The sequence below is a fragment of the Nothobranchius furzeri genome, chromosome 15 (genome assembly GCF_043380555.1).
Source record: "Nothobranchius furzeri strain GRZ-AD chromosome 15, NfurGRZ-RIMD1, whole genome shotgun sequence".
NCBI lineage: Eukaryota > Metazoa > Chordata > Actinopteri > Cyprinodontiformes > Nothobranchiidae > Nothobranchius > Nothobranchius furzeri.
Window position 1 is genome coordinate 53,860,402 of NC_091755.1, and position 17,974 is coordinate 53,878,375.

Sequence of the window (17,974 nt, forward strand, 5' to 3'; positions counted from 1 at the left end):
CCGCCATGGAGCAGGCTCTTTCCTGGCCAACATGCCATTGTCAGTGGGCGACGGTGGCACAAGCGTTAAGAGCTCGCCCCGTGATCAGAAGGTTGCAGGTTCGAGCCCCGCTCAGTCTGTCACTGTCGTTGTGTCCTTGGGTAAGGCACTCAACCCATGTTGCCTGCTGGTGGTGCGCGAAGGGACCGGTGGCGCCTGTGCTCGGCATCTGTCAGTGCGCCCCAGGACAGCTGTGGCTACATCGTAGCTCATCCACACCAGTGTATGAATGTGTGTGTGAATGGGTGAATGACTGATTGTGTTGTAAAGTGCCTTGGGAGGTTCCAGGACTCTAGAAGGCGCTATTTCAAATACAGGCCATTTACCATTGTCCTGAACACCCTCTTTAATATCTGGAGATCCCACCTGCCCTCCAGGTCTTCACTCCAAATCCACCTGGACTGTCCTCACTCTGTCAAAACCTCTACAGCTAACTTCACCAACTATCACCCCCAGAGGAGCAAACCTCTAGTCTCTAAACCTAGACAGACCACAGCAAAAGCAAAAGGATTCATTGGATTCATTGGAGCCTCAGCAAGTCTATCATTGGCCTGATCACTTTTGTGTCTTTTCAACCACACAGTTTGGTGGGCCAATCACAGTGCACTATCGGTTTGGTGGGCCAATCACAGTGCACTATCGGTTAGGTGGGCGGGTTGCTATAAGTGTTAATTTTCACAAGAAATTTTAATTCAGTTGTAATCTTAAGTCTTTAGACTAAAATTATTTTCAGTTTAACCAAAAATGTTGTCGTATTTTAGTCGACCGAAGTAGAAAACATGTTTTGTCGACTGACCCGTTGACTGACATCTGTAGCAGTGGGCTAGTTTGAGATGAGCCAGTTCTGCGCAGATTCGATCACCGGAGATCGGCGCACAGTGCATGCCGGTTAGATTTGTGTCCGACTTAACGCCGACTTGCTCTGATGTCATGCATACGTAGGCAATGATAACCTCGTGAGATCAAGGCGGCCGAAGATTCTGGAGCAAGGCGCTGCAGTTGCTCTCCACTGGCTGCAAAACCTAGGGCATGACGGGAAATGCCTGGCTCTCACCTGATCTAAGACCTGATTGGTTCCCATTTTGATCCAAACACCCAGTGGTAGAATGCAAAATGTTAGTTGGTCACGTGCATTCTGCAAATCATGTTACGCTGATGATGACAACTATATAGGCCATTAAGAGAAATGTGTTTTGTATTATTTGTCAAATTTCCTGTAAGCACACTAAAGCTACAGCTGATAGCCTTTACTTATTATTACAGTCATGTCTCCATATGCATTATATTATATCCACAAGCATGTGAGGATGTTTTTCGGGTGCTAACAGGCACCAGAATTAAAATAAAAAAATAAACAACTATGAACTATAACGCAATCTTCATCCGTCGTTAGGGCTGTAGCGAAGCCTCGACGACGTCGACGGCTCGATTCTAAAAATTTGTCGACGTCAGATCCAGAAGTCGACGCACCGCGCCCACTTGTTGCATCCCCAGGAGTTTGTAAATAGAGGAGGAATCTGCCTGTTTTTCCTCTAGTTCGCCCTCTTCTCAGCCTTCACTAACATCTCCGCCAAATACAGAAGACCCGGAACAATGTCCGTCCACTACTAGATTCTTCTCCTGTTTTACCCGCCTTTGTCTCCCGGCAACGGACAACAACTTCCGGGGTCAGATGCGCTGCTTCGTCTCTACCGCAGATGTAGAAAATCACCGGGAGCATTTCTCCCTTCATAAAGGAGCTTCTTTCAGACATTAGGAGAGCTGTTTTTGTGGTAGCAGTCTCTCCTTCGTGCTGGTCTGTTTGCTGCTGGGTGTTTTTGGTTTATTTAAACTTGGTAAATTGAACTTAACGTTGGTAAAGCTACTGTTAGCATCTTCGCTAACAGCTTCTTGCGTTTGGATAAGCTGTTACGTTTAGGTTTAGAGTTCATCTTTTTTGTGGTGTCGATCTCCCTTTTATTACATTTAGAGTGTTGTGGGTTTTCGGTTTAGTGTAAAATATCACCTTGAGTTTGGTTTAACCACCCAGTTTAGAGTTTGGACTTTTGGAGATCCTTATTTTGGTCCAGAACCCAGTAATCTTTGCCCAGTGGGACATCCCTACTTATTTGTACTTTGTTTTAATTCCCCACAGGCAGAATTAGTTTTATTATTCCCAACCTGTGGATGGAAAGATTTATGATTTATTGTAGTTGTAAATAAACCTGATCATCATTTTAACTTTTAAATCCCGTTATTGTCCCTTCCTTTTTACACACGAGCCAAACTCCCCAGGAAGAGTCGTAACACCACTCGCCTCACGCACATAAGTGACCAAAACAAAGCAGCATGGAGACACTCTGTCTCCAACCACCTCTCAGGCAGCAGCCTGCACTCCCAAGTTCTACACATCACCAGAACATAAGCAACCAACACAATAAAAGCAGTGTTATACAAAATGGAAGGCCTGTAGAGTTAATTCTCTTACAGTAAGAATTTATCAATTTTTTTGAGGAATTTGAGATTTTCTGGTTTTTGTTAATTGTGCAATAGAAAAATAATCATTAGATTAATTTTCTAAATATTCATTAGAATAGTCGACTATTCGATAAAATAATCGTCAGAATAATCGTTTTAAAAATAATCGTTTACCCCCAGCCCTATCCGTCGTCACCCGCGAGCTACACCTGTAGGGAAATCTGTCCGACTTAAACGCCGGCTTTCAGCCACCACCCCCCCCCCCCCCCCCCTGCTGTGTCCGTCTGCTCTCATCTGTTTTCCAGGTGAGGCACAGCTCAACTCGAACAAGCCCAGTGAGTATGTCACATTGTTTGTTGTCCAATAGCATGTGGAGACAGTTTGAAAGACAACCATAGATTCTGATCCACAGACTCTATGTCCATGGACTGAGTTCTCTCTGTGGGTTGTGGCCAGACTATAAATTCAAATTTATAGGATGGCTCTAATAAACCTCCTTACAAAAAAAATAATTGTTTTCCAATCCATCTACAAGTCCCACCTGAACTTCATTTATGTTCCTCTAGTCTGAACAGACCCTGGCGTTGCACCAACAGACATTAAACTTGTAAATATGATCTAAACTCTCATGCTGACCTCCTGGTGTTTCTGCACCAGTAAACCTTTTATAGAGTAAATCCGGATGTGTTAGGCTGCGGTTTTTGCCACTGATTTCAAGAATAAAGCAGGCATGCCACGCAGCGACCCCCCCACCCCTCCAACTTTCTGTAATTACCACATATCCAGACTATTAACTGCTATCAGGACTGGATTAAGTCAATGAGCTCTGGGATTTCTGGCCTGTCATCAACAGGAGACTGGCCCACATCATTGTCCACATCCTCTACAAACACAGGCTTATTAAGTGGTAGCTGGGAAATGGTGTCTCTCAAAAAGCCACAACAGTGTCTCTGCGTGTGTTGATTCAACCAACAACCAATTTACAAATTCCCATTCAAGACAATTCTTTTTGATGTTAGATAATGAATATTAGCTGATGAAATTGTGTCTCCACAAGGAGATCAGAGACACCATTAGCATTACAGTTGTCTTTCTAGGACAGATAATAAAGGATGAGTACAGCAGGAAAGATGCCAAATTGGATTACAAAGCTATTAGTGGGATGAAAGGTACACCGGGGACAAAATATTAGCAACACTTAGCCGTAGATTTCTGCTTTATTTGTGTCTGTTTTCTGTTCTTGGACACAGTCATAGAAAAGAAAAAGAGCTCACATAAATATGTAAAATATAGACAAACACGTGAGCAATCACTGTTTGCGAAGGTGAATATTTATGTTTATAAACACAATTATTGCTGCAATGGGTCCCTGCACATGTGCTCTTCAATGTTGTTGGTGTTTGAGCCTGTTGTGTGTTCTAGTTTGAAACATTTCTATTATATTGTTTTTGTTCATCAAAATTCAATAGTAAATATGAACTTTCTACACACCTTCAAGCAAATTCACCAACATTTCCTTCATTAGTCATGAGTAAAGCGGAAACAAATCATCAAATGGTTCACATTGTCCGATTCATTCAATTCCTCTAATCGTTTTGTACTGATTTGAAGCTTCTCTAAATGTGCATACCAACAAGCCATTGTAGCATCCATCCATCCATTTTCATCCGCTTATCCGGAGTCGGGTCGTGGGGGCAGTAGCCTAAGGCGAGAGGCCCAGATTTCCCTCTCCCCAGCCACTTGGGCCAGCTCCTCCGGGGGAATCCCAAGGCTCTCCCTGGCCAGGTGACAGGCATAGTCCCTCCACCATGTCCTGGGTCTACCTTTAGGTCTCCTCTCAGCTGGACGTGCCCGGAAAACCTCACAGGGAGGCGTCCAGGAGGCATCCTGACCAGATGCCCGAACCACCTCAACTGGCTCTTCTCGATGTGGAGGAGCAGTGGGTCTACTCCGAGCCCCTCCCGAATGACTGAGCTTCTCACCCCATCTCTAAGGGGGAGCCCTGCCACTCTTTGGAGAAAACTCATTTCGGCCGCTTGTATCCGCAATCTTGTTCTTTCGGTCACTACCCAAAGCTCATGACCATAGGTGAGGGTAGGAACGTAGATCGACCGGTAAATCGAGAGCTTCGCCTTCTAACTCAGCTCTCTCTTCACCACGACAGACCGGCACAACGCCTGCATCACTGCAGATGCAGCAAAAATACGCCTATCGATCTCACGCTCCAGTTTCCCCTCACTCGTGAACAAGACCCCGAGATACTTAAACTCCTCCACTTGGGGCAGGACCTCATCCCTGACCCGGAGAAGGCATTCTACCCTTTTCTGAATCAAGACCATATGGTCTCAGATTTAGAGGAGCTGATTCTCATTCCAGCTGCTTCACACTCGGCTACGAACCGCTCCAGCAAAAGCTGAAGATCACGTTCGGATGAAGCTAACAGGACCACATCATCTACAAAAAGCAGAGACCTGATCCTCAGGCCACCAAAACGGATGCCCTCCACACCTTGGCTGCGCCTAGAAATCCTGTTCATAAAGGTTATGAACAGAATCGGTGACAAAGGGCAGCCTTGGCGGAGTCCAACTCTCACTGGGAACAAGCCCGACTTACTGCTAGCAATGCGGACCAAGCTCTGACACCGGTCCTACAAGGACCTAACAGCCTGTATCAGAGGGTCTGGTACCCCATACTCATGGAGTACCCCCCACAGGGTCCCCTGAGGGACGCAGTCAAATGCCTTCTCCAAATCCACAAAACACATGAAGACTGGTTGGGCAAATTCCCACACACCCTCCAGGATTCCCCTAAGGGTATAGAGCTGGTCCAGTGTTCCACAGCCAGGACAAAAACCACATTGCTCCTCCTGAATCTGAGGTTCAACAATCTACGGACCCTCCTCTCCAGAACCCCTGAATAGACCTTACCAGGAAGGCTCAGGAGTGTGATCCGCCTGTAGTTGGAACACACCCTGTGGTTCCCCTTTTTAAATAAGGGAACCACCATCCTGGTCTTCCTGTCCAGTGGGACTGCCCCCAATGTCCATGCAATATTGCAGAGCTGCATCAGCCAACACAGCCCCACAACATCCAGAGCCTTAAGGAACTCCGGGCGGATCTCATCCACCCCTGGAGCCTTGCCCCAGAGGAGCTTTTTAACCACCTCAGTGACCTCAGCACCAGAGATTTGAGAGGCCAACCAAAGTCCCCAGACTCTGCTTCCTCACTGGAAGACATGTCGGTGGTATTGAGGAGGTATTCGAAGTATTCTGCCCACCAATCCACAACGTCCTGAGTAGAGGTCAGCAGCACACCGCCCCCACTATAGATAGCATTGGTAGTGCACTGCTTCACCCCCTGAGGTGCCGGATGGTGGACCAGAATCTCCTCGAAGCCGTACGTAAGTCTTGCTCCATAGTCTAACTGAACTCCACCCATGCCCGGGATTTTGCCTTGGTGACCAGCCGAGCCGCGTTCCGCTTGGACTGCCGGTAACCGTCAGCTGCCTCTGGAGTCCCACAGACCAAAAATACCTGATAGGACTCTTTCTTCAGCTTGACAGCATCCATAACCACCGGTGTCCACCATTGGGTTCGGGGGTTGCCACCACGACAGGCACTGGCGATCCTGCGACCACAGCTCTGGTCGGCCACCTCAAAGATAGAGGCACGGAACAGGGTCCATTCAGACTCAATGTCCTGTGCCTCCCTCGGAACATTTTGGAAGTTCTGTTGGAGGTGGGAATTGAAGCTCCTTCTGACAGGAGATTCTGCCAGATGTTCCCAGCAGACCCTTGTGATATGTTTGGGCCTGCCTGGTCTGACCGGCATCCTCCCACACCATCTGAGCCAACTCACCATCAGGTAGTGTTCAGTTGACAGCTCTGCCCCTCTCTTCACCTGAGTGTCCAAGACATGCGGCCTCAGGTCAGACGAAACAACAGCAAAGTTGATCATCGAGCTGCGGCCTAAGGTATCCTGGTGCCAAGAGCTCCTTTATGTCTGAACATGGTGTTCATTATGGACAATCCATGACCGGCACAGAAGTCCAATAACAAAACATCATTCAAATTCAGATCAGGGGGTGCCGTTCCTCCCAACCACACCTCTCCAGGTCGCACTGTCTTTGCCCACGTGAGCGTTAAGGTCCCCCAGCAAAACGAGGGAGTCACCGGAAGGAGCGCTTTCCAGCACCCCCTCCAAGGTCTCCAAAAAGGGTGGGTAGTTTGAACTGTAGTTTGGTGCATAAGCACAGACCACAGTCAGAACCCATCCCCCCACACATAGGCGGAGGGAGGCTACCCTCTCATTCACTGGGGTAAACCCCAACGTGCAGGCACCAAGATGGGGGAAAACTAGTATGCCCACCCCTGTTTGGTGCCTCTCAGTGGGAGCAACTCCAGAGTGGTAGAAAGTCCAACCCCTCTCAAGGAAACTGGTTCCAGAGCCAGAGCCATGCATTGAGGTGAGTCCGACTATATCTAGTCGGAACCTCTCAACCTCACACACCAACTCAGGCTCCTTCCCCACCAGAGAGGTGACATTCCATGTGCCAAGAGCCAGCCATTGTAGCACGTAATCCACAAACTCTTCTGTCTTAGAAAATCATTTAGACTGGATTATCACCAACCCATACATAATACAAGAGATATGCCACCATTACATGGCAAGAAATTAAATGTTATTAGCATTTCCAGTAGCTTACTACTAAACATGTTAATTAAATTATTAAACTCTACTGATCATATGTGTATATATTTAGATTTGTTATTTTGATGAGGATATAAATACAAATTAAAATGTTAATGAAACGTAGGTCAAATTTTTTCCACAAAATATTTTTTAACTATAAATATCAGCTGAAGAGAACAAACCAACGTCATGTTCTGTGTCCCTGTGGTCCCCAGCCCCCTCAAGGTTCCCTCTAGGTGTCCCCTCAGATTCTGTGTCCCATTGGTCCCCAGCCCCCTCCTGTTCTCCCTTCAGGTATCCCCTCAGGTCCTGTGCTCCTTGTAGTCCCCAGCCCTTTTTGTCCCCCAGCTCCCTCCAGGTTTCCCTCATGTTCTCCTAGTCTCTCCTCAGTTGTCGCTTCCCACTGAGATAATTTGTTTACTTATTTTTAGATTCCCCTGTGCCTTTGTTCTACAGTGTTCAAGTTTAGTTTGGGTTGTTTTAGTAGCTTTGGTTTACAGTGTTGGGGTCCTGCCCTCATGAGAAAATTACTATGCAGTATTTTCTCCAAAGGACTGTGCATCTACGCCCTGAAGTGTAGACAATATCAGCGCCAGTCCCATGATCCTCTACAGCTGGCAGCAGCTTGATGACACCATCAAGCGACACCAAGTCTGACCAGCCGCTACAGAGACCGCCCGCTGGACATCTATAAAGCTGAAGCGCAGAGCGGAAATCGTTCTCTTCTAGTCCAGTTCATCTGGTGTAAGGAGACCCCCCGCCTCTGCTCACATCACTCCGGACAGCGTGCATGAGGCCTAGCTGCTGATCAAGAACCACGCCATCTGATCTGCTCAGCTGAACACAGAGGGACGCCTCGTGTGTTCGTTCAAAGTTTCTCTACCTTTTTATCTCTCTCTTTCTCTCCCGCTTTCTCTAATAGTCCGAAATAAGCGGTCGACCACGTGACCGCTTTAAACTAACACACCATTTTCTCTCCTCCATACCAAAAACGCCAATGGATCATCTCAGAGTAAGCCGTTTCTTTCATTGTTAAATATCTAAGTTTGTTTATGCTGTGGCCAGGCTGACAGACTGTTAGATTTGTGATTTGCCTTTATGACTGATTTGTTTTTTGTTTTTCTTGACCTTTGTGAAGCGATTTGAAGTGTTTTGATTAAGTTTATTGTGACGTTTGCCCATATCCACTGATTGTGCGTGTTGGGAAGACAAGCTGAACTCAACACACACACACACACACACACACACACACACACACACACACACACACACACACACACACACACACACACATAGCCGATCCTGTGGTCAGCCAAACAAAGGATCCGCCATTTTGTTTTCAAATTCCCTCCAGTTTGATAATCAGCTATCTCTGCTGGAACACATTACCATCTCACCCCACCGGTCTGATTAGATTGTTACTCCACATTATCATTCCATGGTTCCATTGCTTGTTGTTTGTTTTGATAGAACCGGTTGGTTGATATTGATTGGCTAATACTTTGAAGGAGCTAAGGTGATCATATTAGTCAATAAATGTTATTGCCAATTAAGTTTTGTCTCAAGAGAATTTGTCTGTGTGGATAGAATAGGACTGCTGCTGGTTAAAAGAATTTTACGAACTTTAGGCAGATTGATAGAGGCTTGGATTCATTTTTCCCCTATAAAAGGGGTGGTGCACCAAGGATATCCACGGATATCCTAATTACGTAATAAATCAGTAAACATTTCCATATTTAAGAATTTTATTGATGAATCCAAAAAGTAAGTAAAGCTCACAAATTATTTGTTGGCTAATAGCCACAACAACAGGTTTAAGATATTGTTCTCTCCCCTGCTTATTTCTGCTTCTTCCCTCAGTTCCACCGGTCCCTCCATCCACCACCAGCAGGCAAAATGGGTTAAGTGACTTGCCCAAGGACACAACAGCAGCATTCTCTGGTAGGAGCCAGGATTGAACCTGCAACCTTCTGAGGAACTACTGTCCCATCTATCTATCTATCTATCTGTGTGTGTGTGTGTGTGTGTGTGTGTGTGTGTGTGTGTGTGTGTGTGTGTGTGTGTGTGTGTGTGTGTGTGTGTGTGTGTGTGTGTGTGTGTGTGTGTGTGTGTGTGTGTGTGTGTGTGTGTGTGTGTGTGTGTGTGTGTGTGTGTGTGTGTGTGTGTGTGTGTGTGTGTGTGTGTGTGTGTGTGTGTGTGTGTGTGTGTGTGTGTGTGTGTGTGTGTGTGTGTGTGTGTGTGTGACACCACAGTACTGGTTGAGTTTTGTGAAAACAAACATGAAAGTAACTAACATTGTTTAGGAGTCGTCTCACCTGATGTCGTCCTCGTTGGCGAAGATGATGACAACTCGAGCGTTTGGGTTCTCACTCAGCCTGTGGATGATCTTGTCAAACTCTCCCACTCTGGGCTCACGTTGAATTTTCACTGACTGTGATATGCACAAGCCACCTAATTGGAAAAGGAGACATTGTCATGATCATGCCCTGATGTCTGTGTTTTCCTGTCTCCCTGCAGCAGCAGTAATCTAAGCTGATGAGTTCCACCTGTGCTGCTCTGTATTGAAGCACCTGGCTCCTGCTGCTTGGTGCGAGATCGTCTGCTGCCTTGTCACAGTCTGTTGAGCATTCACACTTGTCTTCCCGCTTATTGCCTGACCTCTGCCTGTCTGACCACAGAACCTGTCTGCCTTAGTCCCTGTCTGGACTGGAGTAATCATCTTTATCGGCAGCCCTCACCACAGAATGCTGCTGCTGTTTTCAGGAGGCCACGCTGCCCGGAACCGACTCCAGCAGGTCCAGATCGCTGTATCAAGTCCTTAAATAAACATTTTAAAACTTTCTCTGTAGTGTGGTTGTTGGATCCGGCTGATCGGTTTTAGCTCTGACCGTGACAGAAATTTCCAAGTTAAAACGAGTCTCATCAGCTAAACTTTGCAGTTAATTTTCCTCAGTTTTTGTTACTCTTACATTTATTTATTCTTTTTAGTCTTCAGCCACAGAGGCGTCTTTTTTTTCAGTTGCACCTTTTTCTTACAGATACACAGACACAACATTTCACAGCATGAGAAATGTAAACTATTAAAACATGTTGTCCTTGCACTAGAGGCATTGCTAAACATCAATCCCTGTTACATTCCTGCCACTAGGTCCACCGGGAACTTGACAGTGTAGGTTGCAACTTTTAAAGCTCAATCAAAATGTTCATAATCTTGTTGAATGTGAAAGTGCACAATTCATGTAATTTCAGAGCTACTGGTTTAATTTCTATTTTTGAGTCTTATTACACAGTCCATTTAATTTTATGTCACCAATTTGTGATTTTCTTTTTGTATCTAATAATTGGGCAAAAGCTTAAAGAAATGTGTAGATAATTAGAGGTCACATCGATATCTCGATGCATGAAATCTGCACACGAGACCACAGCACTCCAATAGTACCCAATAAATAAAATAGATGTTTTTAAAGAAGATTTGCAACAAGTTTTGTCACATAGACAAAACTCAAAAGCATGAACATGAAAATGATTTTCTCTCTCAAACAATCCCAGTGCTGTCTTGCTCCTGGGAACAAAAAGTCCTTTCTGGTTAAGTCGGTGAGTCGGTTTGGTCAGTGACCTGCACTATTGTTCTGACTGTAAAGTCTGAATTAATATAATCATGCCTCCTTGTTCCTCAAATGCCATTTTTTCTCATCCACTGGAGAGAGTTTCTCTTTTTTCTGTTCCACAGAGAGACGATGTGTATAGTTCTCTAGTGGTCCTGCATTTTATAAGTAGAAAGTGACTGTTCTGGTTTATGTGTGCATCCACTGAGCTGGTTAATGGATTAGCAGCTCCCACTGAAGGATTAGATTCATTCCTGTGTGTGTGTGCTGGCCCGTGTCTTGTTTTGTATTGTCGGTAGGTGTTGCCGTCTGCACTCAGGCAAGACCTCGTTTCATCAGAACGTTCTGAGCAAACCTTCAATTTACTTGTTTTTCACTCTTAGTAGGAGGCTGAAATGGCTGACAATTACATTATGCCCTATGATATTCTAGTATAGCTCATATGTCATTTGAGGTCATTCCTATTTTACCATATTTTCCTGACAATACTGTATGCAGTAAGAGCTCTGTGTCATGTTAACGACTCACAGCTGTGAAGCTAAACATACGTGATGCTAACTGTTTACCCAGCCTGTGCTCCTGATTGCCAAGTCTAACACTGGAAAAAGAGGTTTATGAGTCTACCTCTCTGTCAGTGGACCACATGGGAAATTTAGCAGCAGCAACACTGTTCCTAGGCACTCAATCAATCATTAGATTCAATGTGTTGTTTGCCTCACTGATATTTTTGTCTCTCATTCCCACAACATCTGCTACATGGAAACAGAGCACTCATCCTTTTCCGTTCCTCTTGTCTTATGCCAGAGCGACCGGCCGCAGCGTCGCTGATTCTCCAGAGGACAAGATCAGGAGGATGGGGAAATACTAAACCAGCCTGAGAGATTTAAAGCACACTAAATTAGACCCTCCAAGGGGCCATTGTTGCAAGTCTGTTGGTTTCAGAGTGGGCACAGAGATTTGGTTTACTTCTGACACCACTCCTTCTCCCTTATAAATGGCACATTTAGGCACCATGACCTCACATGCCCTCGGTTACAGCCAGAGAATAAGAGTATTTATATGAGCCACTAGGACAAAAGTAATGAACCAAATGTACTTTTGGTTCAGTTTAGCTTTTTGGATATTTGTGAGACTCAAAGGGCCACTTGCACCTCATTTTATCCTGTCAAACTTTGAGCGTCTCCCTGTGCTGGTGCAGTTTTCCACATTCAACTTCCTGCCTGAAACCTCACACGGTAGACTTTCATTCTAAACTGGTGAGCTATGTTTATTCCCAACTATGAGAGTTGCTGTGGGAGCAACTGGATTTAGGATTAATTATTCACTGAAGCTACTAGTTATTGGCCATCATTTTCCATTAGCTACCACTCATAACGGTATGAAATGTTTTTTCATAAATTTTTTTGTGAAATGTGATAGGTAATTTTTACTGAGTATTATCCAGTCCATCACAGCTTATTATTATTATTATTATTATTATTATTATTATTATTATTACTATTATTATTATTATTATTATTATTATTATTATTATTATTATTATTATTACCATTACTATTATTACTATTACTATTATTATTATTATTATTGTCACACCATAACAGGTAGATTTTTCAACCTTTCACAAAACTTGAAGTCAGTTTGTTTTTCTGGTGACCAGATTTCCACAAACAGATCTCATGTTCCAAGAATTGAACACAGTGTCAACTAAAGCCTGTTTTACTGGAAGCTTCGGTTTCATGTGTGTTATGTGCACCGCTTATTACTAACACCACACTGCACTTAATTTCTCAGCCACATTTAAAAACATTCTCTAAAAATACTCGTTGCTCTGGAGACTGTTGGCTTCCTCCCCCGAGTCGCTCATTGTCAGCCTGGCGAGTTCTTTCCCAATAGCTCAGAACACTAATATGTTTTTTCCCTTGCCACCGTGGGGAAAACAGCGCTGACTTGAACATTAAGTATTTTCTGTCTCAGAGCAGCTCATGGGCCTGTTGAACAGATCTGCAGAAGCTCACAGAACACACCTAGTGGGTGATGTGGTGAAGCTGCAGGTTTATTTATAGCTAACTTAATGGGATGCCATCTGAGGATACCTACACAAACACATTTAAAGTGCAGCTGAAGAACATTGACCCCTTAAGCTTCAGACAAGTTTTTGAGAGTTCCTCCGGGGGAAAAAAAAACTATTTTATATCGATTAATAACAACAAGAAAAAAGGGCAAATTTAGTTGTTGAAACAAATCTGAAAAGCTGGAATTACTCATATTTTCTACTGGCTAAAGGACTATTTGAGAAGCCCTTTCTAGAGAAATATTGATTTAAAACAATTATTATCAGCTAGTATTTCCATCTTACTCTGAGGTCAAAACGTTCTTGTTTACAGGTGTTTTTCATTTTGTAAAAAGTTAAGCATAGTGATAAAAACTGTGTATTTGCAGCCTCCATCCATTCAGATAAATGATAAATGACTCACACTTGTATAGCATCATTCTGAGTCAGACACACACATTCACACACTGGTGGTGATGAGTATGTTGCCCCAGCTGCCCTAGGGCTCACTGACAGACGCGTGGCTTTCCAGGCACCACCAGTCCCTCTGACCACTAGCAGTCAAGGTGGGTTAAGTGTCGTGCCCAAGGACACAACAGCAGCATTCTCTGGGAGGAGCCGGGATCGATCCTACAACCCGCTCTACCTCCTGAGCCACTGCTGCCCTAACCTAGCACTGTTCACTCTCTTAGTTCACACCCTCAATAAATGGTCTTTCAGCCTCTTTCTAATCACAAACACCAATTTTATCAGAGTGAGGTGGAGAGTGCACTGACCCAGCACAACAGTATGGAATGGGAACTGTTCTGAGGCAGAGAAGAAGTGACTGAAATGAATGAATTGACCTGCTCAAAAGATGAGCAACAGAAACATTTACACCAGAACCAGAGCAAAGAACATACTCCAGTAGACACCTCACGTCCTTCAGGCAGAAGTCTGAACCATCTAACAGCGTCTTCACTGAGGCTCTGATGATCTCCATGTCTTCATTTGTCATCTTTGTTTAGTACAATGTGGCTTAAGTCTTTAACAACTTACATGAGAAATACATTTTGCCCTCCCTTTTAATAATAAATAAATGTGAATCTACAGAGCTGTTACTGTAGAAGGCTTTCTGCCTTACCATCGTTTCATGAGTGAATTCATCAGTGCCACAAGACTGGAACAAACTGTAAACACATCCTAAAAAGACCTGATTAATAAATAATAATTATAAAAAAGTCGGATCAATTACAGATGGCAACTTATTCATTCAGCCTTAACAAGATAAGGAGTCAGCTAACATACTCAGTCAGATAAGACTATACGTATTTTCATACATATACATTATATTAGGTGGAAGTTTACCGTAAATACACAGAATTCAATAACTTTACATTATAGTTTTGTGTACCAATGTAGCTATGTAATGCTTTTATAAGAAGCCTGCATTTCATTAGTATGTGATATTTTTATGTTGCAGGAAGAAAAAACACAAGTGTCTTGATTTTTCCTCCTGACAAAACATATGTCTGCAGATAAAATCCATAAAACCACGATACGGTCATGGAAATCAGCAGCTTCCTAATGTCTGTCCAACAGTTTCAGTTTCTCCTGTAATATCAGATTTTAACAAATTAGTTGAAGGGTCTGAAAATCAGAGAGCAAGTGGAACAGTGGACTGAAAACTTCAAGCAACCTGACCCTGAACTAAAAGCATCCATGAGAGCTCCAAAGCTACAGCCAACGCTCGCTCTAAATTCCTGCAGGGGTGCGATGAAACGCTCCCCAGTGTCCCTGAGGCCCTTTGCTGTTGCTGATGCTGTGCATACTTCTTGTGAAGTGGCACAGAGGGAATGAAATGAAACAGATCTCTGCTAGATCATCAGTTGTAATTTTGTATCACGTTGGAATTGTTTTAGGCTGTTGTGCCACAAAGATGACCAGATATGTTCCACTGAAGCCAGAGCTTGAATGAGTTTAAAACCAGTCACACATCTAGAAAACAACACATATAAACACCCTGGTGGCTGAAAGAGGAATAGAGCAGCAATGTCAAATGCACTTGAACCGGGCCGAAATGAAAAACTGGGACAAACCCAATATTTATTGACAAAATTTGACGACAAATTTGCACATCTCCAGATACGTTTTTCTGACCCTTTTCATTTGGTTAACAACATTATTTTTGCATAAATACTGAATCCAGAACAACCTAATTACACACGAGCTCGCACATTTTAAACATCAGTAATATTTGTTACTATGCCTCAAATTTTGTGTTTTAATTGCTTAAAATGTGTATTTAGTCATCAGTTTAGAATTTTTAATCTGGGTGTTTTGAATCTTAAATATTTCTGTTTTATCTTGTTTTTTTGTTTGTTTGTTTGTTTTTGCTCTTTTTTCTTAGTTTTTGCTCCTGTAATGTCATTGCAGCTGTGACACCAAACAATCCCCTCTTAGGGACATTAAAGCTATTTTCTATTCTATTTCTATTCTAATCTTCTATCTATCCCCTTTCCAGTTCCTGCTTTATTGTCGGGTAAATTCTTTTTTTACATGCCAACAACAACAACAAGTATCATAACTTCCTTCAATGAAAATACAATTATTTCACCTATTAACATTCATGAATTGGAGTAGAAAAAGTGCAAAGAAACCACAATAATAAAGCTCAGTTTGCTCCACCTTGATTTTCTCTGGTGCTCACTGGTTACAGCCTCCATCTCTGGGTGAGGCTCTGAGCTGAGGAAGGTGTTCAGTGAGACTCCTGTGATGTTTTGTTCATCTTCATCACATACCAGTGGCGGAGCCAGAACGTAACACATGGGTGGGCCTACAAAAATCTGGATGGGCCTTATTAATTTCAAAGATCATGAAATGTGCGCCACGCGCCGCATGCATGTCAAAATTACATGTTTTAATAAAATGTCTCAAGCCCCAAATAATGCTATGATAGAATATTATAAATTAGATACTTACTCCATGGATCTCTGTTAAATTTCAATTTTAAGGACTGTTACTGGTGCTGGACTCCCGCTCTGGGCCAAGACCTGCACACTCTCTCGTGTGAACTTTCAGGACCTTGGACAGGTTCTAATCTCAGCCAGGCGTGCTGCCGTGCTCGTCTCGGCGTCCTAGCTGCAGGCTATCAGCTAAGAGCTGAAGGTCCAAAAGACCGCAGCTTGCCAGAGGTCACCGCATGTTTCAAAAATCAGGATTTTTGACTCAGATCAGCTGATTCTCAGCAACTGCGCCCTCCACCAGGGAATAATTAGCAAGCATGATCCAAGCGTGCATGCGCACACACACACACACACACACACACACACACACACACACACACACACACACACACACCTTGACTAAGCAGCATACACCTCCGACCACACCCCCTCTCCTCACTGGCTCTCAAGGGCTCTTTCTCATTCACGACCATGGACAGTGACGTGCCGGTTCGAGACGACTCATCGCCTCCAGGACCTTCCACCTGAACCCCCGGTCCAGATAACAACAACAATAAAATGAACCGAACCAAATAAAATGGCCTTAGAGGACTAAAGCAGACCTGACAAGATACAGCCTCACTGGGTGGCCGGGATGGCATCAGAATATTTTCTCTGCAGTAGGTTAATATTTGCTTAGTGTCAGTAAGCAGGTGCCAATTTGCTTTTTTTATATAAAAGACCAAATTATAACTCCAACAAGCAAACTGGGAAACTTATTCATAATATGATTAAAATTAATACCAGATATAGAAGTTAAAGTATTTTTATTACACAGTGAAAAAGGTGCACATTCATTAAAGTAATAATTGCTATAGCAACACCAAGCTACTGCCTGACCCTGCCCCTGGTGGGTGGGCACTCTGTCAAACTGGGTGGGCCTGTGCCCCCCCAGTCCCACCCACAGTTGTTCTGAGTTGTGTCAGTGTGTTTGGGAGGAAAGATAAAAACTGCAGCAGCAGAATGTCGCTAAACTGGAGTAATCAGCTCTGTCTGGAGGCTGGTTGGGTTGCATTCGATGTCAGCAGCAAACATATTACTGAGCAGTTGAAATCTTGATTTCTGGGCTTCAAAGTCAGCAAATCTTCACGTAAACATGGGACTGAGTAAGAGGAGTGTATTCAGTGTGTTGGAGATTGAGGAGGGAATGGCTAAGATGGCAAGACTGTTAGCTAATGACTAAACAGAAAGAAGGGGGAGCATCGAATGACACGCGTAGTGTTTTTGGCAAATGCACTGGCAGGCCAGTTTTAATGTGTTTTTGATATGATCTCACTGGCCAGCTATAAATAGACCATGGGCCAGATTTAGCCCACGGGCCTGAGTTTGGCACCCGTGTTGTAGAGGTTGAACAATAATTGAATAGCAAGGATGGCTTTCTTTGAGTACTAGGGAAGATGAATGTCTAATATTCTTTCAGTGTTTCAGTGCAATTTGTCTATATTATGCTGACTGTGTGTGTGTGTGTGTTTCACATTGATCTACGTTGTTCGATAAAAGAAATCTTCCAATAATAACCATAATTACATTTGTACTTTGTACTGGTGTGTACACGTTTTATGCAAAGCCAAGAAAATGCCCCAGTCTTGCGGAACGTCCAGCTACAGGAGAAGCTTTAGGCTGAACTGTGGGATGGGATCTGGGTTGTGTATTGCAGGGAAGATGAGGCTGAACTGTGTTTAGTGTTAGACTGATATGAGTCAAGTTTCCCCATCTCAGATTTCACAGAGCAGCACACAGTCACATACACCCCCCCCCCCCCCCCCCCTGTCTGGCTTTGCTCTGTTGGGGTAAACATCTTTTCTGGGGAGAAAGATCCAAACTCTGTACTGGGAGGAGAAAGATGAAAGGACCACAGCTATGCGATTAAAACAAATAATTCTGTACCTCGATGCAGTCGATGTGACATCCTAGAAAGTTGTTCGAATGATGAAAACGTATTTTCTGAATCCACCCTGCTGAGTGAGTTTTTGTTCTGCTGAAACATTTTTAACTAACGGCACAAATATGAAGACTGCATCTATGGAGTGAAAATACGTTTTTGACCTTTTTTTTCAGGGTCAAAAGTCCACCTAGTATTTTAGAGGTAATATTAGGAAACAACCTCAATGATGCGCATTTCGAATATTTTGAGCTGATTGGAGGG

At 43.8% G+C, this 17,974-nt stretch overlaps 1 protein-coding gene across 3 annotated transcripts in view; it reads right to left on the reverse strand.

Annotated features, from left to right (window-relative positions):
* LOC107391254 (metabotropic glutamate receptor 4) overlaps positions 1-17,974 on the reverse strand; it is a 270,494-nt gene that overhangs the window by 52,733 nt on the left and 199,787 nt on the right. For all 3 annotated transcript variants that reach the window (XM_015968453.3, XM_015968452.3, XM_070545017.1), the window contains exon 4: positions 9,502-9,637. In XM_015968453.3, the coding sequence (XP_015823939.1) occupies positions 9,502-9,637 (136 nt within the window). The remainder of the gene's footprint in view (positions 1-9,501; positions 9,638-17,974) is intronic.